Genomic DNA, 23,924 nt, shown 5'->3' on the forward strand with positions numbered 1-23,924 from the left:
AAGGTCTGTTGATGCTTAGTTTGCACCACTTACAAAGGTGAACAGCAGGGGGAGAGGTTCATGATTAATATTCAGCAAGAAGACTCCATCATTAATTTTATACGACCAGGTGGCTACGCCCATGAACCCCACGCAGACACGAATACCTCAAACCGAGCACATTGATGGAAAATAGGTGACCCCACCTCCGCCTCTGCCCTGTCCGCCCCCAGAGAGACCAGGACTAGGGGGTTAGCTCTAGATCACGGAGGTACCACGTGAATATTACAAAGCAGGAGGTCCTCTACATAGTCCCACCTCTGCTCTCGCGTTGACCTCTGGAAGGAATTTGTAGCGAGCCTAGATTTGTGCTGTGTTGCACAACGCGCACACACACACACACACACACACACACACACACACACACTCTCATGGAGAATGCCTGATGAAAACCACATTGGGTACGTGTTGGTGTCCTCACCGCCCCAACCCTCCCTCCTCTTCTGGCTTGTCCGTTGGCCTCGGGGGTCAAGAGCCAGCATCGGACCAGGTTTCTGCCTAGGTCTGGAGCTCCTTGTTAGAGCGCAGACACACGGAGAAACACAAAAAGAGAGAAACACACACACACACACACACACACACAGAAACACACTCAGAGCTACACACCGACACATTTTTTGAAGAAGCTTGGTTTAAGCTCTTGCCCTTACAAACTACAAAAATATTCCTTGGTGGTATGTCTTTATATCCATGCATGGATAATGTGTGGGGTTTCACGGCTAACAAGGAAGAGGGTTCATAGAGAAAGTGAGGATCAGGTCAATCATTCTCACTCTTAATGTGAGAGGAGATTTTAGATATATGACACAACCAAAAACTGCTTATTATTGGCTAGATGACTGCAGTAAGAGTGACCGTTTATGTATGGGTGTTAATTACACACAGATACTTATACTATGGATTTTATGTATTGGCATTATTCCAATTTCAATAGGAATATGAAAGTGCCACCATGTACAGCATGAATGAAGACTAATAATATTTGGGAATGCAGAGTAATCTCGACAGAACCCAATCACCCAACAGTGAGATAACTGTCTATGTTGTATTTTGGGTCAGTCAGCTTCAAAACTACCTGGTACACGTGTGTGTGTACTGTGATTCTCAGTGTGTGTGTGGAGAGAGTTCACAGAAGTGGATGCAGGAGTCAAATTGATACGATCCCAAAGAGGGGAAACGATGTGTGAGGACAGGGTGTTGTTGTATAGGATCAGCTATCCCCAGCCCTGGATCTGGTCCAGCTTTACTTTTAATTCCCAGCCCTGCGGCACCGTCGGACCCTCAACGACTCGCTCTGATGGGCTCATTACAGTTGCACCGTCGTAAAAAAGCAGAGAGGTAATTTATATTAATTATACAGGAATGAGTATAATAGTCTCAAATGCCATTACTTGACACGCTGTACATAACATGCAGTAAAATTGTCATAGACACACGGGTTAGAGCCCTGTAATTGATCGATGCATATCATCAAAGAGGTCTCTCTCTCTCTCTCTCTCTCTCTCTCTCTCTCTCTCTCTCTCTCTCTCTCTCTCTCTCTCTCTCTCTCTCTCTCTCTCTCTCTCTCTCTCTCTCTCTCTCTCTCTCTCTCTCTCTCTCTCTCTCTCTCTCTCTCTCTCTCTCTCTCTCTCTCTCCCTCCCTCTCTCTGTCCATCATGAAAGAGGTCTATATCTCTTTCTCCCTCTCTTTCTCCCTCTCTTTCCCTCTTGGCGGTGTTGCAAGTTGTGTGCCGGTGCATTCGGTGTGTGTGTGTAACAGTCAATAAATTATCAGCAGCACGCTTACAGAGTGTTTATGTCATAGCCAATGTGCCTTAGCATCCATGGAATGGCCTGACCTCCGGAAGGGAAACAACACCAGGAAAAAAGCAACGACACTGTATTAGAGTCGGTAAAGCACACACATTAAGCCTAGCGTCGTAATAACGGGATGACTGAGACAAAGGGCAGGGCCGCGTGATATTTTATGACCTACTGAATTAGCATTAACGGGCACACCCATAGCACCGGGTTCACATTTGAATATTACAAGCCTGTACCGTAACAACTCAATATATGAAAAAACGAGTGGTACATTTCTTAACCAGTTCAATTGCAAGACAAAAGCTAAAGCAATTTTCGAATGCCCTGAAGGCAAATGCATGGATTCTACTCTGAATGGGTCATTATAGGCTGCAGAGAATGCATGTGGCTGCACATGTGAAAGGGGAGAGTGGTTGTACGATGGGGGCCCCCGGGGCCGGCCCTCCTGCCACAGAGGAGCCTGGCTCTAGCCTGACTTGCTTTATGGCCATGGCTGGCCCTCGCTGGGCCTGTTTATGGATTCCCATCGAAACAGAGAATCATGGTTGCTGGAGGAAACGCCAGCCAAAACCAACACCTCCACCGGCGCCCCTCGGCCCCCTGCCGTAACTCAGCACGTTGTTTATGTTTGTGAAGAGCAACGGAAAAAATACAAGTAGTTATCACCTTAGATGGCTTTACAATTCTGGTGTTAAGGTTTACTTTTTTTTTGGCGGTTGATATAAGATAAAAATGTCACCCTGAACGAGGCCTGGTTTATTGGGTGTCATAACAGCTTGGCGAGGAAATTGGTGGACTAAGTTGAGGGAAAGATCTTGGGATCCGGAATTCAAAATATCATTGCGTTTGCAGAATCCCGTTATTTTTTTATGGCAACCATACGATTTATTTCATGAAAATGTCCCACTTTGATAGGAAATTGAAATTGCCTTGCCAAGGGCATGGTTAAAATATATAATATATTCTACCTGCTTTTCCTCATGTTATGATGCTATCCTCTGCAGAACTAGCTGTGCTGCAGCCTACATCCCTGCTGCCACAGAGAGAATGCTTTATAGCACGGTTCCTGATGTAATCCATATGTGGGAATTAAACTGTCTTCCCTGTGATCTAAGCAATCCGCTCCTTCCTGAACCAAAGCCGGGTCCTACTGTGCAGCACTGTCGACCTTGGTCCTCCTAGGAGCCCTCACAATTGAATGCATGTGCATGTGCAGGCTTGAGTCCCGCTGAGCTGAGCACCAACGTGGGCTCGGTCCGAGGACCCGCCGGTATCAAACCGACAAGGCTGAAGAATGGTTGGACTGCGAGTGTGGATGCGGGAGTGTGCTAAATTAAAGATAATCTGTCATTCTCACTGTAGACCGTCCACATCAGGCACAGTCGCGCAGGCTGTTAAGCTTTATGAGCGCTTTTCCCGCTGTTGTTTGGATTCCTGCCGCAGCGCCCCTGGGGGCCATGTGTTCCTCTTCTGTTGCGGCCAGTGTTCAGTGTTATTGGGTTCCTCACATGGTCTCCACGGTTTTACCACATTGTGTGTACATGCGTCTCCGCCTCCCCTCCCCCCACCCCGACATCCCATCCTCTCCAGAAACCCCCCAAAAAATAAGGTGAAGCAGTATTTATTCTGTGGCATGCCTCAGAAACCTCTCTGTCTTCCCCTCCTCCCTCTTCCATCTCTCCCTTTTCTCTCTCCTCACTTTCTCTCCTCCCTCCCACCTTCCCTCCCTCCCTCTCCATGGATTCCCCAACCACACCACAATGCCGTTAACAGGCGCACCCCTGACAGATTTACTGCCACCTTCTTTCCATTGGCCGCGAGCGTGACAGTCCAGATTTAATGCCGACTTCTCATTGGCCGAGACATGACAGGTTAATTTATGGGTGCTCTGTGATTTGATGCCGGGTGCCTTTGAAGTGAGTTACAGCTCTGTCGCTTATAGGACACAGAAAGGGTGTCAGGTTGCAATCGTAAAATCTTATCCCCGAAGGGAGGTGGTGCTGGTGTATAATTGTCCTGACGTCATTAGAGTAGGAGAGACCTTCCGGAGAGCAGAGACCGAAAAATAACAAATATCAGACAGAAAGGAAAACCCATGGCTGGATGTCTGTCAGAAAGAGATGACAAAACCAAGTGCTAAACTCCTTACTAAATAAAACTCAAGCAAGGCTCATGTTTATTTGTAGTGCATAACTTTTATTTTTCCGAGGTACAGTCTTTATTTATTCACTATATATGCATCAGTTCTTCACCACAGAGTTGTTCTGCCTCTCCGTGTCCGCAATGCTTGTTTTGTCTTGTCCCCATAACCCTGCCCCTTTAACGCGGCAGCCATCTTCCCTGCTCCCATCGGCTCATTCCTCTTGTGATCAGTGGGCTCTCAAAATGGTTTAGAGGACCTTAAGTGACAGGGAGTAAATCACTATTGCATAGCTGATCAACAGCAGCAAACTGCCAAAGTCACTTTGACATCTGCCTAGTGTATCTGCTTAGTTCAGCGCGCTGTTCGTGCAGCACCATCATCTATCTGCTGCCTATCTCTTCATCAGCCAGGCAGTTTATCCTGCCGAGATCAGGAAGAGCAGGAATGTGGCCCTGTAACGGCCATGACCCATGGAGCTGTAGAAGGGTAAATGGCAAGGCTGCCCCTGCGCCGTCTATCAACCCCCTGAATTCATGCGCCATTTCCCGTCTATATCAAATCCCTCTCCTTACTCGTTCACTTTACACTTAGGGCCGTCTGCTCAAGTGGAAAATTGCTGGAGAATAAAGAGACAGAGGCAGGTTCCCGGACTATCCTTGCAGAGCTGGATTGCATAATTCCGTGAGGCGCCGACTCATGAGCTTGATAACTTTTGAGATGGGGGGGGATGGGGTTACACAGAGCGCCTACTGACAACGTGTCACTGATGAGAAAGAAAACAGGCTTTCCGTGTGTAGAAGTTACGACCCCTCTCTGAGGAATGATGGAATGTCTTGGTGGTTTTCTAGATGAGTTCACGCATATCTGTACGGAGAATGCACTGGGTCAGACACGCCCCTTTCTATGTACTACATCTCTATGTCCCAAGTGATTTCTCATGAGGAATTGGCTTCTGACAGGCCCGTTTGCTGTTGTCAATCGGGTGCTTTCAAGAGTATTGACAGCAATGCAGCGGCAGGTCACAGGCCAACACGTTGTTCCTATTGGACTGAAATGTTCACTGTCGGTACACTCATAGTCAAGAGCCCCCCACAACTATTACTCTGTCATGTCATCAGCCTCTTATATGTTATCCCACAGTTTACGCTTATGGACTGGCCCCGGCTAAACTAAGCTTCAAGTGCAGTCTCTCCCTCCACCATCAAACGACTCAAGTATTACAAATGAGTGTGAGGGTTCGGGGCAGGGCTTTGAAGTGAGGCCACCTATTTCCTTTCACCAACTGTTTGATATCTATTAACACCTTAGGGTTTTTTTTTTTTTTTTGCACAGGTAAACAGGCCCTTAAAGTTAAGACCTAGAGTGGCACTTACTCATAGGCCCGTGTCTGAAGTGACAGGGGTTCCCGGGAGAGGTTGTTGAGACTCCCTGTGTCGGTGGGAGAGAGCCATTGATTAATGTGGTGGCATAATGCCATGGCGTGTTAATGCATCTGCTCAGGCTGAACGCGCCCCCATTGGAAAGGGATCTTTAAACCGGCGCGGCGCCAGAGAATCCCTCCTGTCCACCGGAATGGAGACGACTCTGGGGTCAAATAAATCTCCACAAATAGGGTACTGCAGTCCTCCTTTGGATCTACATCGAGAGTATTGAATCTGCATAGACTAGTAGGTCTAAAATTTATGATTGGTAATGCCACAAGTAAGATTGTATTCTTTTTTCCCCCTGTCGAATGCTCCTCGGTTGTCAATGCCTCTCTGCCCTGCTATGTTTTGTTGGAAGGAGATATTCTACAAATCAAAGGTATTTTTCCCAATATAAATGATCAATGGTTCATGGTGCTGATAAGACGTCATAGCAATTCTACTCTAAAAAACTTAGAAGACTTATTGTTACGGTCGAGATCAGATTTCCCACATAGTTTTTACCAATATTGTAAAGCCAATAAAACACTCATTGCTACAAACTTCCAACTAATGCTACCATGCTTGTTTAGTCTGCAGTGCATACACACTGCATGCTACCTACTTGAAAAGTTTGCAGTGCACTCTACATGTGAGCAAACATCCATAACAAAAGCAACAACCAGAATTTCTCCATCTCTCCGGACACCATTTTTATTGGTAGCTGTACTTCAACCTCTTCATATGCAAGTGAAAATGTTACAATAAAAATAGTAATATACACATGAGCAGGCAAAAGCCATATCCATGCCTTCTGCCTGCTCAGGTGTATCGTACTCTTCAAAGGCATATGCAACGTTTCAACGAGTCACACGCATGCATGAACACACAAACACACAGTGACTAAAAAATAACCAATAAATCTGATAAACCATTAAGATAACATCAACTCTCCCTTTCAGTGGTTGCTAGTAAATGACTCATCTATAACTACATTCAACCAACTAATTTATGATGAAACACGTGTGTTCATGACGTGAGGCTGAAATGCTGAAATTAATTAATCTGCTTGAGTATAAGTTAATTAGGGAATTAGTGTCAGTTGACTGAATGTGTGTCACATTGAAATGTGGCCCCTCATATTGAGATGTTTATGCGTCATGTGATCGGCAGCCCCCGCCCGTCCCCCGTACCTGTGCTCTCTTCATGGCTGATGGGACCAAGGTGTATCAATGGCACACACATCTCTACATAATTCCACTTCATTTCATGTGGGGGCCATTTTGTTTGTGCTCCAAGCTATTATTAAGATGGCTGCCTTTCCTATGGAGGCCCCGATGAGTCCCTCCTAAGGTAGACACTTAATCTACATTGCATTTTACAACCCATCCTTTATTTCATAAAAATGGTTCATACTATAGTCGAGTATTGCAATATTTGGCAATCATCAAATATGTCACCACAAGAACCGACTGTTCTGAAAAAGAAACAACAGATATATGTCCCATGCTTTATTGAAACGCAGAATCATCTTGCCAGGGACTGGGAAGAAGACAGATTGATGATTGGAGCGGGTAACTGCTCGCAGAATTGATTTGACTGCCGTAACATGTTTGGATTCCTGATATTTGAAAGGTTGTATTTGACCTATTATACTCATGGGCTGGCAAGACCGCTGATAATATTGTGTGTGTGTGTGTGTGTGCGTGTGTGTTTGCGTGTGTGCGTGCGCGAGCGTGTGTGTGTGTGTGTGTGTGTGTGTGTGTGTGTTCTGTGCAGTGGTGCAGCAAGGGGGTAGAGGTAGGAGTATCCGGGGTGGCAGAATTGAATTCATAATGATGAGCAGCGCTGCCACTGTGCTGACGGCCAAAGACCACCCCAGACAGCTTAAATATCACCGCTAATTAACGCGGAGAGGTGGGCTGTCACGCACGTGATGGATGTTAGCGGGGTGAGGGGGTGGGGGGGCACGGCGACGCTCTAGGCCAGTCGACCGTTCCTTTATTAATCAAAAGCCTCAGATGAAACTGCACTCCCACACTTGGGGAGTGAGGAGATAGCAGGAACCCATTGTTGTGGAGATGGTTTCAATCATCCTCCTGGCCCTGAGAGGTATTTGATCAGAGTTGGGGGTGGGGGGGGGAGGTTCCAAACACTTCGTAGGGAGACTGGGGGCTTTGCCGACTAGGGCTTTTGTTTTTGTAAACCTCCGTCCCGTTCGTTTGCTGACAGCTCTGCCGTTGTTTTTTATTTTGGGCGGCATTCATTTTTATTTATTTTTACAGTCCGCTGAGATTTAGTAGCCACAGGGGGAATCTTTGGTTGGATGTCCTGTTGGTTTCTGCCTTCATAGAGAGCAGAGCTGTGTCCCCTGGCCCCCCACACCCCTGATGAAGGGTGGGAGAGATTGGAGAAGTCAGTACCCCACCCCCTCTCTCTCTCTCTCTCTCTCTCTCCCTCTCTATAGGCCTACCTCTCTCCTTCTCTCTCTTTCTCCTTCTCTCTCTTGGATCAGGTTCAAAGGCGTGGGAGTATTGGCTTGGAATACATACAGTAACATTGCTAGAGCACAAAAAAGTATATATAAATAAATATATAGGTAGGTACATCTACGTGCCTCTCTCCCTCTGTCTCTTGCTCCGGACCTCCTCTCCCTGGCCCAGATCTGGAGGCGGGAGGGGATATGCTATGCCCTATATGCATGAAGATGGAGTGGTCTCCCCTGTCTGATCTGCTCCCCATCTCCCTCACTTAAGGCGCTCCGGCGTTAAGTGCTACGGGGCGCTGGGTCCTGTAAATCAGGCTGGAGAGAGAGAAGATGGGTCCCATGGGGTGAGGCGCACACTCCCAGCACCCTGCAGGCTGAGCTCATCCAGACACTTTAATTAAAGAACTGGTCAATAGTGAGAGAAAAGGGGAGATGCTAAGGGTGTGATCCGTTGTCTGTTCAGGCGGATGTGCCGATACACACAGAGCTGGATTATAAGGGGGGGGGGGGGGGGGGGGGGCGTTGCATTAATTGTGTTGTAAGTCCACTTTTTCTTCAAAATATCTGGAGACATGGTCACGTTTTCTGTACAAAATTGGTTGATTTTACATCATTATTATTATTCACATGTCTTCACCTTGTATTGATTAATAATTCTTCTAATTTGAATAGCACTTTACACTGCTTTGAGTGTGTGCGTTTGTGTTGGAGGATATCACACCTCATCCACTATCAGCATATATTAGGCCACACCTGGTGTTGTACGGCTGTACGAGCCTAGACGCTCGCCACACACACTGTAAGGCAGGCATAGCACTAGTAGGCCTACCTAGTCAAATATAGATTGTTTCATGTCTGTAAATTCTGTACTGGAGATATATTGCATTCCTCTACCTTAGCAATTGCTACAGTTGCTTTGTTTGCTGTTCAAATCCGTAAACAGCGAAAAAAGTATGCGGTTGTCAACTTATGATAGACTAATGTATGAAGCCATTAGCAATACCTCCCCCTTGTGGTAAGAAGTATAAGGTCTAAGGTAAGACACAAAGAAACCAATATATAATACAACTGAATAACCTGTAACCTTATTGGTAATGTATTTGATCAATTGAACACTAATGAAATCAACTCAAATTTGCTCTTCCGATCACTAATGTCGGAGACATGTTCTGGAGGGCCATCTGGTGGAACACCGAGCAAATTACAATATCTACCATAACTGGCTTCTCGGTACCGATTTACTTACTGCCAGAAAGGCTAGCGTTTACTGCGTACCGGAGGCACAATGAAACAGGAACGTTACAAGTTCCGGTATAAATATTGTACTGATTGAACTTTTAATAGTAACATTACAAGCAACCAAAAAAACATGTTTGTAATAGTTGGAGAAGAGGGTGCTTAAAATGTACACATTTATTCAAGTTTGAGGCCCTGATTTACATTTTGTCTTTCTATGTTCAAAATGGATCTTAGCTGAAATGTGAAATGACAACGATGACGAATAACATTTATTTTATAAAAAAAACCTTTTCCTTACCCCCCTACTCTTTACAAAATCCTTGAAATGCTGTTAATTAAGGGGATCAAAAAACACGAAAAAAAACAAAGAAAATTAACAGACTAACCATGACTACACTAAAAATAGTATGGGGGGAGGGCGAGTGGCAGCTCCTAATACAATTTATAATATATATTAACTTCATACGCAGTAAAAAAGGAAAAACTTTGCCTTTCACATCATCTATTAGCACGGAAGCAATGAAACTACCTACAATAATAGGTATAACTAAATGTCTAGTTCTATTAACTGTTGAGTCATGTTTTGACCACCACATTTTGAGCGTCCGTAAGAATCCAGTTTGTACAGCTCTGTTGTCATCGTGGCGCTGAAAAGATTGGCACATGGCATCGAGACGATCGTGAAGGTGATGTACTCATGATCTACTCATCTTCACTGAAGAGGCCAGAGGCTGCAGGAGACACCACAGAACATGCCAGTCTATAAACCTTTTGGCTCACAGTCCAAACAGATAAGACACACAAGGATATTGGAAGTTTCTTTAAATAAATCATGTGTGGGAAAAAAAATACAATAAAAACCCAGAGATTTGAATGGCCGGCCTATCTCAATGAAAATATATTTTCCATCTGTCTATAATAGTTTTTTGTGTTTGAAAACAGCTAGACTAGAAGTCGGGTGCCATTCAAGAGGCCCTGCTATGGGTAATCAAGTTCTCTGTATCTCAGGTGAAGCACTAACATGTTGACCCAGCTTTTCATGTGGAAACGCAGAGAGAACACCTCTGACAGCACATAATAGCAATGAAACAGATTCAAACAGGGAAGACGTACAGATGAGATGATTTGAAGGGGTTACAATGTTATTACACAAGTCTCCTTTCTGAACAAAAACAGAATCATACAAACGTTAGGACTTTTGCTGGACATCCCTAGATGTAGATAATCATACTTGTTTCAGGAAATAGTTTACCAAAACTCTGACCAGAAGTTTTCTTGTGAACTGTGCTCTGTAGCAGTTATGTCATTCATCGTCGGTACAGAAAATGATGGTGAGAAATGTGAGAATACCAATATTATGCCAAAGTTTGTTAACCTAGTCCAATTATGGCCAAATGGCTACTCTGGAAAAAAACTGGTGCCGTCAGTTAAGCGCGTTATTAACGGCGTTAACGCAAACCAATTTTAACGGCGTTTTTTATCGCACGATTAACGCAATTATTTTCTTTTTTTCTTTGGCTCCAAACAAAGAAGCAGTAGCCTGCCTGCTATATTCAAGGCAGTACGTTTGTATGTTCATCGTTTAATTGCACTATAGGCTTTTTTTTTATCGTCCTGTTTTGATCAGTATATGCCAATGTTGTTATCAATAAAAAAACATTTGCACAAGGCAAGCCGATGCAGTTCTCCATGTTGATAAGAGCATTAAAATTAATTGGACAAAGAAATCAAGGGATATTTAACATAGAATTTTTTTTGCGTTTAATCGTGAGTTAACTATGACATTAATCACGATTAAATATTTTAATCGCTTGACAGCACTAAAAAAAAACATATTCTCACATAACGCCATCGTCTAGTAAACTGACACTTTTTTTTTGGAAATCCGATGGGGTTAAACTGGTAATTATTCATTTTTAATAGCATTTTCTCTGCTAGGTCAAAGGCATGCCTGCATAGTAAGATTGAAGTTATAGTGATTTGAATACAAGACTTGTATCCGTAATGAAAGATTGATTTAACTTAGGTATATATTCAAACTGGATGCAAGATAGCCAGTTTGATTCTAGAACACAAACCCCCCCCTATTGCAGAAACTGAAAAGTTTACCCTTTTTGTTGCAAGAGGAAAGAAGTACATCTACTGGTTAGATATGATTACTACTGCCCAAAGGCAGTACAGTCAATGACACAATTCAACCAAGCAGCTCTAACTATCAGGGAGGGAAGTAAATCACAATTAGCAGGAGGAAAAGACTGTCCAACACCACTTTTTATAAACAAAGTCTCGTCTCGGGTGTCTGGCACATGTGGTGATGCACCGAGTTCAGTAGTGTGTCTGATAGGTTCTACCTGGTGGTGGTACCACTAAAACAGGAACAGAAAGATAAAATGAAAAAAGAAAAAAAGATCTTTTCCACAGCACATGTAGTAAAATATAGTCTTCCCTTGCATCCTGGCACAGGCCTTACTCTGTGTGTGTGCGTTGTTTGATTATTGCCATAGTGACGTTAACCAAGACCGACTGACCCTGTATTAGTCATATACCATGAGAGTAGCTATCTACCCCCCACCCCCCCCCCCCCCCCCCCCCTCAAACCACAAAAATAAAAAAGGACAAGTTGAGAACAATGTACACCCAGCGCTTAGCATCCGCTTGCGAGAGCAATCCCGGCCGGTTGGGTTGCCGTGGGCCGAACCGCCTTGAGACTGCAGCGCCACCTAGCTCCACGGTGTGGTGCTACGGGGCTGTGGATCGCTACACTACCATCCACAGGGCCGGTCCCTCCATCCTCTCCCTCCACCCTTCAGCGGGGGGGGGGGCAGGGGTCAGACAGTCAGGCGGTTGTTGGAGGGCTGTAGGGGGCTCCAGGTGGCGGTGTGGCCGGGGGGATCCTGGGGGTAGGCCGACGCGCGGCTGTCGCAGCACGCCTGGATCTCCTCCTTGCCGACGCCGCCCGCCGTGCACAGGCGCCGGTGCCGTAGGAGCCGGTCTGTCCGCGAGAAGTTCTGGACACGGACAGAGGGACGGAAGGGGGCCGTCGTCAGACATACAGTCCATCGCAGGGTGTGAAAATAATGTGGGGGTAAACCAGGTGTGTGTTTTCCGTCTGAACGACATCCATCGCTGTCTGAATCGTTAGGCTAGCCATTGAACAACGCCTACATGTAACCTTGTGTCAGGAGATGGTGAGCGGAGACCTAACCTCCGCAACCAGAATCTAACCGCCATAAATTACACTTCTGCCTGTTTCCGACTCATCTCATGAGTTGGTGATATTTTACTGTATCTTCATAGTTGGCTGTAGTTAGGATGATTTCAAATCAATAATTTGACTGACTGGTTTTCAGTGCCATTGGGGGATGTGATGAGGCCCAGACTATATTTTTTATGTGTATGCATGTCTGGTTTTCTTATGTGCGGCGGCATGACGAGCGGTCTCACCTGATGGCACCGGTCGCACTGGTATGGTTTCTCTCCGCTGTGCACACGCTTATGTCTGTCCAGGTGGTAGCGCTGGATGAACCGCATTTCACACGAGTCGCATGCATACGGCTTCTCCCCTGGGAACCGTGCCAGGCACAGAGGGAAAGGAGGCAGGTTTCTTATCTGAATTCAACCACTGTTTTGGCTTTGGCTTTCTCAAACCCTTTCACTTACTGCCCACCTCAAGTGATTAATTTTTTATACACTCATTATTATTATTTACAGTGATCATATTCATTGTGTATAACTATATGCTTTACATATGCATTGTTAACTATAACAGAAAATGCATATCTTTTTTAAATTCCCATTACCATGTACACTTCCCATCTTGGATTCATAAAGTACATGCGAGCTCATCAGTAAAGGGACGTCCAGCCGTCGGTGGGCCGCAGCAGAGGGGGAGCTAACCTGTGTGAGTGAGCATGTGCCGCTTGAGGTGGTAGCTGCTCCGGTACGCCCCGTAGCAGTGGTCACAGATGAAGTTCTTCTGCACCTTCAGCGAGTCGTCCTCCATGACCATGGGCGGCATGATGGGCTACCAAAGGATCACACATTCATTACAGACCCAACCCAACGTCAGCGCACTTATTAAAGCCCTAAAGTGAGTCCGTGTAGGGGTCCTTACCTCCATCTTCTCTTTCATTTTGTTGGGGATCCCTGATTTTTTATGCTTTTTCTTGGGCTGCATATTCTGGTTTGCCTGGATGCCCTTTTCATCCATCATTCTCGATGCGTGATAATCACCATCCTTTCTGATCAACTTTGAGGAAACAATAGACAATATGTATTTGATTTATGACCATGAACAGTAAATTTGAAATGAGGCTGTTGTTTTTCGGTTGATTTAGATATTCACACTCATTCAAAGAAATTACTATTTGTTCATTAATATAGCCTTTACTTCTCCTTAAACGAGAGCTATAGCTATGTATTTATGTACACATATGCCTATTTCTTCTTGGGATTTATCCAGAATATATTTACGTTGTTCAGTAATGCAAAATATTATGCCTAGAGGCCACATTTGCGTATGAATGTTTAACAATGAGACAGCCTGTCCACTGACCAACTGACTGCTTTTTGCAGCGTCTCTCACCAGTGGCGGGCAGCTTCCATTGGAGGGATGGCCCATGTGACTGTGGTGTAGCTGGTGGCCGTGGTGGTGAGGCTGATGCCCGTGGCTGTGATGGGAATGGTGACTCTCAGGGTTGTCCCTCTGGCCCTGGCCTAGTGGTGACATCATCTTCTTCTGACCTGGAATGCCGTTTGCCTGCATCAGTGCCATGCTGGACAGCACTGCCTCACAGCCCAGAAGTCCAGCCTAGCACACAAGTGAGGGCTAGGTTATCAATAGAGAGCGGAATCCCCATGAAGGAGGCAGGCTAGGGGAATGTGTGAATATGCACACTTCACAGGAGTAGAAACACAGACAAACACAAAAACAATGTGCTTTTATGAGGCTTTCTTACACTGACCCATTTCATATGATCTCGAACAGAAGTGTTGGAATGGTGTGTCATCTTGGCAGTTTGAATGTGTGTGGGGAGTAGGGGATGGGGGGGACAGAGAGGACGTCACTCAGGGTGAGGGGAGACGGAAGACACCGCACCCACCAAAATCATCAGGGGCACAAGCCTGCAATAGAGGTACGACAAACAGGAAGGCTATGAATTAACACGTATGGTCAAATCAGAACCTGGAATGCCAGGCCTCAATTAATATTAAATCAATAGACTGGATGTGAGCAGAATTTAGACTAATTTAGGATAGTGTTTAGACAGGCTTTAACAAGCCCCCAATGGTTTGGTGCATGCCAAGTGTCGTACAAGAAGGACGTGGAAATATATCACAACACAAAAATGAAAGCCGATGTTTGAGAGCAGACATGCAGATGATATAAAAGTAATCACATTAGCCCAGTATAAGCAATAACAAGCAAAAACACTTAGAGAAGGCGATTTTGTGTGCGCTTCTGTTTTGAAGTGAAGCATCAACAACTTCAGCACAAGACACTGTCCATATTTTAGGCAATACCTAAAATAACCTCATTAACTTTTAAAAAGTCCACGGGGCCAAAATCCGATGGTGTTTCCAAGAGACATTGCGTAAATGTCTTGTATTTTCCATCAAAGCAATGCTAATTGAATGCAAGAAAAACTACTTAAAGAATTTATATAAACATCAAACTTTGCTTCAAATACAAGTCTATTGTTTAATCATGTTATCAGCCTTGATTTGTCCATTTAACCCTGTTCGTCTTCCCAATTGTAACATAGAGAAATGAGGGCATGGGGATGCGAGCTGTGGACTATTTACCTGTAAGGCGCATGGCTCTATGTTTTCAATGAGTCAATCATTTCTAGCTTTACAGTCGGCCCAATAGTTGTGTGATGCTTAAACAAATCGTTTAAGCTACAAATGTTTGAAACTATTTTCAAACTTGTGCAATGGGGGGTGAAATGTGTCTGGCTTCCCAGTGTTGGAGTTGTAAAATGTTATTGGTAACGTTCACGTTAAAGGTTCTGCACTCATTTCTAGTGAATGAGTCTTCAGTATGAGGTGCATTGAACATGCGATCAGGAAAGGCAAATGCGTTCCCAATTTTCAACCACGATATCTATTTTATATCGCCGTAATTCAGCATTAACACAGCGACCATACGAGTCATCAACCATCAGCAGAAAACGATCGGGACGTGTTTATTCGTTCGACTTCCACGCCAAGCAAAGTGACCCACATCAACGATGAGGGTTAATACTGGGGGGGAAATGTTGACCAAGATTGAAAAGGCTAGCTAGCTTGCTAAGCTAAAGCTGTGCCAGAACTCTGAGCCTGCGAACCCCCAACCCCCCACAGCCCCCCATCCCCCCAGCCCCCGCCAGACAACACAACAGCGAGGCAGGGCGTGCAGTTTGAGCGCCGACTACGAATAACAGTACTCTCAGGACGGATACGGGCTAGAATTTAACCGAACTCGGACCACAATGAGATGCAAAATGTATCGTGTACACAACACTGCAAGTAAATGCCGCTTACCTTTGGATCTTAAGAGTTTCTGAGATCAATTTATCTTGTCGCACTTCCAATTTTTCCTCAGTTTACAAACACTGACAGGAAACGCTACCGGAAGTGCTCCCGCAGGGAAGACACGATTGGTCGGATTCGTGGTCATGTGACGTAACCTGAGTGACTCGATTCGGCGGCCATTGTTGTGAGGTAATAAACTTCCCTCGGTCCCGTGGAGCATCAAGAAGACGTCCACTTAATTGCGCCGTCGGGCCTGCATTTAGGAGGAACTACAGGTTGTGAGGAATAACATAAATTGCCACATTTCCAAATTCATCGTGACATTTAGCCATGCCGTTATTGTATCGAGGTTGTTGACCATTACAAGAGAAAGCGCAAAATCAGTAACTGATACGCTTGCGTGGTCGCCATCTTGAGGCGGTAACCGTCTTCTGCTTAGGGTGCCTGCTTGGAACTTAAAGTTGGTAAATAAAATAAAAAAACAAATGCCACAAACATGTGCAGCATTTGGGTGCTCCAACCGGAGGAATGACACAAGTAAATGTCGTGGTATAACCTTTCACAAGTAAGTGGTCATTTTGGTTTGTGTACTTTCCAAAAATGTTGTTTTAACATCCTACTGCTGCACCAATACTTAAGAATCAATTCATAGAAGGCCTTTCGTGCAAACTTACCTGGAAATAAAACACAGTTACCAGTTTGACTACTCATTCAGCCATAATGGATGCATGCATATATTCATCACAGGTTTCCCAAGGATCCAGTGAGAAGAAAGGACTGGACTATTGCCATGAGGCGCAAGGACTTCCAACCTAACAACACAACAGTACTCTGCAGTAGTCACTTCACTACAGATGATTTTGACCGAACTGGACAAACTATTCGTTTGAAGGATTGTGTCAGTCCTTCGGTCTTTACATCCACCCCAGAACATCTGAAAAAAGTGTGTGGTTGTTTTATATTTAAAGGTGCTGCGTTATCTTTCTGAAAAGATGAGTGCAAAAGAGACTTGCAGTGCAAGTCTCTTTTAATAATCAACCTGGAATGGGAAATTACCTCCCTTGTTGGCTATGTCTTGTTTATTTGAAAATGTTTTTGTTTTTGTTAATTCTCTTGTTTATTCATCACAGGTGCCTCATAAAGCCAGACTGACCAGGACCTCCATGAAAGCTGCCGAAGAGCGCGTTGTTTCGGTAGTAGTTCCTGGAGTGACACGCACCACCCCATCAACCGCTGTAAAGAGTATCCCGGTAAATATTGCAATATACAACAGCGTTGTGTTGTTTTGTGTTGCAGCGTGACATCGACAAGAAGGGTAAGGAATTTTTAAATGAACTATTTTACAGGATCATCACTATGCACTTGACCAGATACAAGTAAAATCCAAAGTCATCAAGGCTCAAAAGAGGATAGATGAACTGGAAAAGCAGCTTAGAAATGCAAAGGATCGCGAGAGAAGGTTGAAACTTACCGTGAAGTCACTGATTTCAAACCAGACCGAGTAGAGGGCCCCTATGACTCCATCCATCGGGTAAGACTTAAACATTGCATACACAACTCTCTTCCATTGTGGTCATTTGTTTATCCATCACATCACTTTACATATTTCTTCATCTTTACAATTCAGATTGAATGGCATCTAGGTCTTCCTGTTGTCTGGTGAGGGACTATCAGTCCTTGCGTTTCTTCATCAAACGGCAGGCTAACGATGTTACATCCCAAACATGTGACGACACACATCCGGGGGACCCTCACCCGTCCTGATGTAATCTCATGAGCCATCGAGACGCCCCCTCAACACGAAGACGTCTAACGGAGCGATGGCCACTGCTCCCTCCCTTCGGAGTGGGGGGTATGACTGGCTTTAACGTCTAGAAGGTGAATTAAGATGCAGTCAATGAGTGCCTGAATAGATGGGGGGGGGGGGGGGGGGGGGTTCTGCATCAGCAGCCTATCGGTGCAGTTTATCCATTGGTTGGTAAGTGGGATGGTTCAGTCTGACAAACATTCGAAGGATATTCGAACTTGGACAATATAGAGGAATCATTGCTTCATGAGACGGTCATTTTCATTACCAAGAGGAATTTTTGGAATTGGTCTTGTCTGGAATGGAAGGTCCAATACAGTAGATTCTGTGTCCAAACCATGTTTCCTTTGGGACATTAAAGTTTTTCTTAATTGTCTTTTAATAGTACGCGTTTTCTTTTTTAAATAGAAGCTGTCAATCAGGATCAATATGTTTGTGTTTATTTTTGTCTTCATTTTGTGACTTCAGTGATGTGCAGCTGTTTGAGCTGATTAAAGTTGATTTTGCAATTTACAAAAACATAATTTTAAATGTATAATAACTGGCCAATAGAGATGAGATATGCTTAAATTCAATATATGCTGGAGGACTCCGCAGGAATAAATAGGAACTTCTGACATGTTTTTTTATATTTATACTGAAAACCTAGCTCCAAAATCAGACCTAGAGCACCTCTTTAATAATTAGTTATTGAGTAATTTTTAAAGTCAGTTTCTGCCATCAACAACTGTCTGCTTTCTTATTTATTGATAAAAAAAAGTGGTTACGCTTGTAGAAAACAGAATAGAAAATACCTGTATTTCTTTAGACCCTTATGGCTCCCCCAAAAATCAATGTATCATTTGCACGGACCAATTCGCATCAAAAAGCAGTGTAACAGAAATGACACAGCAACGTAAAATATAGGCTTTATATAAAATTAAAAATTATTCAACTTGAAAGTAGTATAGAATATTGCATTGTATACAATTACTAGAGTTGGTCCAAGATTCCAATTTCCCAAGTGTGTCCAAAGGTATGTGGTTAAAAAGCAAGAGCGTAGCTTTAGATCATAACAACAACTTAGTCATACCCTTCACCACTGCATGAACCAGCGGTGCTTTGTTTTTGCCGTACATTTCGAAGATGTATTCAACGTTTACGAGGAGGCATCTTTTATGTTGGATCAAATTAGGGAAATAAAACATTTTGAGGGCACTTGATGGGCTCTGTAACATGTGAATGCCATGATTAGTCTACAAATCTGATGAATAAGATATAGTGGTAGTACGGTGTGCATGTAAACATAATGAAAGGAATAGTGCTTGACTCAACTGCTCTCCAGTAGAGAATCCAACACCTCAGGGTCAAGGCCCAAATCCTCATGGCTGAGGAGGTCATGCAGCTTGGCTGCTGTGGCATTTTCCCTTTTACGAGAACGCCAAGTTTGCAGCATGCGAAATGCTCGCATCTTTTGGGTGTTATTTTCCGCTTCAATCGCATCCAACTTCTCGCTGCTAATATCCAGCACCTGTATTCCAACTTCCTTCCAGGTACGGGACATCGCACCAGCCACCTTCAGCAGCTGTTTCTGTGTCACTATTTCAGAGACTGTGCATGAAAACGGGGAAGAAGACAAGTCAGTGGGGAATATGGGGATGATTTTGACCGGACATGAATATAAGTGCAGTCACCCACCAACACTCATGCATGGTTGATTTGTAGATCTTGACTGTTGTGTTGAATCCTCAGTGGTCCTCTTTGATGCTTCTTCTATAACAAAAATAGATTACACTCAATGAAAGTACAAACAGTATGTAAGCTACATGTAACAACACATATAAACATGTATACCTGGGTCTGGGTTCACCAGGATAGACAGTCTTGGGAAGTTCTCCTGAAAGGTATCTTCCTTCAGCAGTTCCAGCAGTCCGTGTGAGGCCTTACGCCCTCCGTCGTATATCAGATCCAGTAGAGTTGTCACCTTCTCAGTTGAAATCTGTTGGGCTCTGACCTTCTTGTACCCATTTTCTGTCACAAGCTTGCGAGAGTGTGCATACTGCAGAAGTAATTCGGGATCAGCACTCAAGATTTCAATCAACTCTGGTTTCAAGCACCTCAGCAGCTGATGGTTTGATGTTTCTGATTCTTTATCCATGACAGAATGTTACTCTGGCATCTGAAATGTAGAAACGTAAAATGTTTTACTTTGTTGGTAGCAATTTAAGACACATGTCATGGTATAAATCTGTTCAACAGTGTATGCAACAGCTAATGTTATACAAATAATGGTTTATTATGTCTATTTCCGGATCTAATAACTTTTTTGGGGTAAGTTGGTAAAATTAACCATTTTAATATTAATTTATCAAAGATGTACCGGACCGATTCAGCACAGTCCATCCAAATTACCATCCACAGTCCCATCACATTGTCTTGTGTTTTGTAGTTCTAATAGCATATTTACTGTTCTTGCTAACTGTTGCGTTATAGCCTATGCAGCAACGTATTAACACTAACTAAGAATTAACGAGCCAGGTTTATTGTCTTAGATGACAGCTGAAAAACTTGAGAGTAAAATTAACAAACAAGAATGACAAATACTCAGATCACCTCAACTCAGAGTTATGCATAACCCTGCTACAGCACTGCTTGCTGACAATTACTGTATTAGCATTTAACGAAAATTAAAAAATAACTTTAGATAAACTAAAAGCAAAGCTGAAGGTGCTCTCGATTCGAGGCTAGTGATGTGCCATCAGTAAACAAGTTGTTTATTTCAAATAGGATTTTAATGGCCAACTGGTTGCCACTGGTACTTTCTCCAGATAAACTTATTGTATGTCTCTTCAGATAAAAGTGTCTGCTTAATGCCCTGAATGTCAATAGTATTGTGACATGTTTCTTGTTCAAAAACAGTGCATTGTAATTTGTAATATTTTATGTGTTATGCCATCCCCCAGTATAGGATTTAATCTGGCCCGAGGGGTTTTTACCCAAAAAATCTTTGCGAGAACCGTTCTGAGTGGGACAAAAACCCAATCAGGCAGGACTGATTTTGGTACTGGGGTTCATCATGTGAGGTGGTCAATATGTGTGTATACAGGCTCTAAATCATGCTGGGAACCTTCTCATTGAGACCCGAGGTTCATCCGTAAAGTGTAAAGAAATGAAGGAGCTGGCTATTCTAGATTTTCCGGCTTTTCAACTGATTGATGGTCCCATTCGGGCTGGAATGAATCCCATACTAGGGGATATATTGCATAACACAGAATATATTAAAAAGGGACAATATTTTATCAATAACCATTACACGTTAACATTGGTAAACAATTTGCCATTAGAAAAATAAATAAAAAAAACCTATGAAATGACACCAACAACAAAATAAAAACATTGCTTTCGAATGCGTGAGAAAATGTTACACATACAAAGACCAGAGCTCTGCGCCACGCATATTGGAAACAAATTTAAAGTAAATGAGGACTTCAATGTAAACTTATATTGTGAGTCTCTATATTAATATATATTGCCCTATATTCTTTATCAATATGGTTATAGTTTTAGCTTAGGCTACTCAAATCAATCAAAGGGCAGAACAACTTGGTCTTAAGATGTGCTCTAAAATAGGTGGGCTATCACTTTAATAAAGCACGTAGTAAAGATTATTCATTCATAAAAGCAAGTGAAGACTAAATAACTGTGTGCCCTCATCTTCATTCAAATTAGGTTGAATTGCGTTTTAGTATTTTTTTAATCGCGGTTCTTACCAATGTTGTTGATCCAGGGAAAAACAATGTATCTTCTTTAGGTTTCAGTTTCAAGCAGGGCGGAGAATGCTCTTCTTCGCGGAGGATACAGCGTGTACTGCCATATAGTGGAGAAATTGGTTATTATTTTAGTTCCACATTGTGCAACTGTGACGCCTTGTGGCATTATTTATATTAAAAAAAGGATTGTTAAAAGATACATTTATTAAGCGACTAAAATGTTTCGACACATATGTCTGAGGCAAAGGAAACAAATTTGCTCTTAACAATTAATAATGCAAATTGTGTGTATAAAAAATTCTCTGTTAGTTGTATTACCAATTCCAGCATAAAGGCATTAGGCCTATGCTATTGTTTTGTGTTGTTATGCAATGTCGACCAAGAAATAAGATAAGAGAATAGTAACGTTTCCAGAACATTCAATGATGTGATGATATCTAACTGTTCCACAACATTGAATGCTGTTCCTGGTAATGTGGTGAGTGAGATGCTACACATACTCAACCTGGAGACAAACATTGCTCCCGATAGTCAATTCAACATTGAGTCATTTAAACAGCTCATCTGTAAAATGAACCCCAGTGCCCAGAGGGCCCCTCTCACCCCCCCCCCCCCAACAAGAACATACCCAGGCTGATGAAAGATTGGGTTCATGCAGGAAAGCTGTAAACACCAGAATAAATATTTGATCATTTGGTTTGAGTTCAAACGGAGCCATCGCATGCATACCAAATAGCAGATCTCCCTGTGTGTGCGACGTTTGTGTGCATGCGCTCCTTCTGCATGTGGGTACATGCATGAGTATTGGTGCGCAGGCTTCACATTACAAAATATTCACACATTGTGTCTAAGTGAAGTGGTTTCTTTTAGGGAAGGGCTGTACGTCTGATACCAGCTAACCAGTATCAAAGACTGCTCTTACCACATGGCCGACATGGCCTGTTAACACTGATGCCATCTATGGGAAATTACAAATCAATAACCAACTTTTGTAGGATGGATATTTGCTTTGAGTGAAAGGAAAAGCCTCTTGAGTCTGTTTTATCCGTAATAACAGTAGACGCTATGAGGCACTGTGTTTTCTGTCTCTGTCTATGACTATCTCTCTCTCTCTCGCTCAATCTCTGAATCTCTCTCAAATTCAAATTCAAATTCAAAAAAGCTTTATTGGCATGACCATTGGTAAGCCAAACAGTGTTGCCAAAGCATTACAGTATTACAAATATTACCTATAATAACAATAGAGAACGTCAGAACAATATGTACATATATCAACCTGTAACAATATAACATAACATTCTATATTGTACATATATAATTAATAGTAAAAAAAAGAATTCAAGTCATTCAATTAATGAAATGAAAAGCTACATAAAAGGCATTATAGGTTACTATTAAGCAGTAATCAATCAAACAGTGAGGCCTGGTGTAGAATGTCATCTTCTCAATTTGTGGCAAAATGAAATAAACTGTCCTCTCTCCCATTAATATTAATAGTTGGTCTTCATGGGAGTTTATAAAATGTGGGTGTTTTTGGCCGAATTTGCTAAAGTATATTTCGCGGACATTTTTGAATTTGGGGCAGTGGAGGAGGAAGTGCTGCTCGGTCTCTACAGCAGCTTCTTCACACTGCTGGCAGAGCCGCTCCTCTTTGGGCAGCCATGTTTTCTTATGGCGGCCTGTTTCTATGGCCAGGCTGTGAGCGCTCAATCTGTACTTTGTTAACAACACTTTGTGTCTAACATCAGTGACTGTGGTCAGGTAGGGGGCCACAGTGTACTGTCTATTTAGGGCCAGATAACACTGCATTTTGCTCTGTGTGTGTGTTTTAGTGTTCCAATGGGTGAGGTAGGTTTGTTTCTGATGTTTTATAATTTGGTTGAGTCTAATTGATATGTTCTCCGACTGGTCCTGGGGCTGAGCAGAGGGGGAACCTGTCTGTGGACAGAGCCTCAGGACCAGCTGAGTGAGGGGACTCCTGTTCATCTCTTGGCTTTGCAGGGCTTTGTGCTGGAAGGAGTGGGGGTCAATTTGTTTTAGATGTAGCCAATATTTAAATGATCGTTTTTGGATTTGTAATAGAAGTGGATACTGGCCTAATTCAGCTCTGCAGGCGTTGTTAGTGGTTGTCCTGTGTACCTGCAGAATGCTTTTACAAAATTCAGTGTTTGCAATTTCAATTGAATGTTTTTCCCATTGGTCAAAAAGTTGGTTTGTTTGTGGGCCCCACACTTCGCTACCATAGAGCAGGATGGGTTCAATAATTGCTTGAAGTAGTTTGAGCCAAATTAGAATTGGAATCTGAACGTAAATTTGTCTTTTGATTGCATAAAAAGCCCTGCGTGCTTTCTCTCTCAGTTCATTGAATGCTGGATTGAAACTTCCAGTGGGACTTATTTTCAGGCCTAAATAATTATATTCTAAGCAATTTTCTATTTTATGTGTTCTCTCTCTCTCTCTCTCTCTCTCTCTCTCTCTCTCTCTCTCTCTCTCTCTCTCTCTCTCTCTCTCTCTCTCTCTCTCTCTCTCTCTCTCTCTCTCTCTCTCTCTCTCTCTCTCTCTCTCTCTCTCTCTCAGTTATCTGGAGGTTCTGTGTCTGTCCAGGTCCCATTGCCACTCCTCAGTTACGTTCCTTCATATATAATGGATGCTAAACAAACAGAATGTCAGAGTCGCTCAGGCATTTCAAAGCTGCCTGCCAATGTCCATTCATGCTCAACCAAGAGAGACTGGCGAT

The 23,924-nt window shown here is 43.3% G+C and overlaps 3 protein-coding genes across 9 annotated transcripts; 1 reads left to right on the forward strand and 2 right to left on the reverse strand.

Moving 5' to 3' along the window:
- Positions 1-9,271: 9,271 nt before the first annotated feature.
- Positions 9,272-15,742, reverse strand: znf740b (zinc finger protein 740b). 6 transcript variants are annotated; one of them, XM_030354275.1, is made up of 7 exons: positions 15,641-15,742; positions 14,074-14,239; positions 13,671-13,925; positions 13,230-13,364; positions 13,013-13,139; positions 12,560-12,678; positions 9,272-12,123 (listed from the first exon to the last, which is right to left on the reverse strand). In XM_030354275.1, the coding sequence occupies exons 2-7, from the start codon at positions 14,122-14,124 to the stop codon at positions 11,944-11,946; spliced, it is 867 nt and encodes a 288-aa protein (XP_030210135.1). In that variant the 5' UTR covers positions 14,125-14,239; positions 15,641-15,742; the 3' UTR covers positions 9,272-11,943. The 6 variants fall into 6 exon arrangements, with proteins under 6 accessions (XP_030210135.1, XP_030210143.1, XP_030210152.1 ...); XM_030354283.1 differs by having other exon boundaries at positions 14,080-14,239; positions 15,641-15,741; XM_030354292.1 differs by having other exon boundaries at positions 13,701-13,925; positions 15,641-15,740.
- Positions 15,743-15,785: 43 nt separating this feature from the next.
- On the forward strand, positions 15,786-17,814 carry LOC115542183 (THAP domain-containing protein 2). Its single transcript, XM_030354343.1, has 5 exons — positions 15,786-16,196; positions 16,379-16,574; positions 16,762-16,881; positions 16,978-17,162; positions 17,259-17,814. The coding sequence occupies exons 1-4, from the start codon at positions 16,117-16,119 to the stop codon at positions 17,134-17,136; spliced, it is 555 nt and encodes a 184-aa protein (XP_030210203.1). The 5' UTR covers positions 15,786-16,116; the 3' UTR covers positions 17,137-17,162; positions 17,259-17,814.
- A 354-nt stretch (positions 17,815-18,168) lies between these two features.
- On the reverse strand, positions 18,169-21,273 carry zgc:174906 (CARD and Death domain-containing protein). Of its 2 annotated transcripts, none has more exons than XM_030354332.1 (4): positions 21,188-21,273; positions 19,272-19,596; positions 19,116-19,187; positions 18,169-19,028 (listed from the first exon to the last, which is right to left on the reverse strand). In XM_030354332.1, exons 2-4 carry the CDS (start codon positions 19,573-19,575, stop codon positions 18,748-18,750), a joined length of 657 nt encoding a protein of 218 aa, XP_030210192.1. In that variant the 5' UTR covers positions 19,576-19,596; positions 21,188-21,273; the 3' UTR covers positions 18,169-18,747. The 2 variants fall into 2 exon arrangements, with proteins under 2 accessions (XP_030210192.1, XP_030210188.1); XM_030354328.1 differs by having other exon boundaries at positions 19,116-19,190.
- Between the last annotated feature and the right edge of the window lie 2,651 nt (positions 21,274-23,924).

The sequence above is a fragment of the Gadus morhua genome, chromosome 1 (assembly GCF_902167405.1).
Source record: "Gadus morhua chromosome 1, gadMor3.0, whole genome shotgun sequence".
Classification (NCBI taxonomy): Eukaryota; Metazoa; Chordata; class Actinopteri; order Gadiformes; family Gadidae; genus Gadus; species Gadus morhua.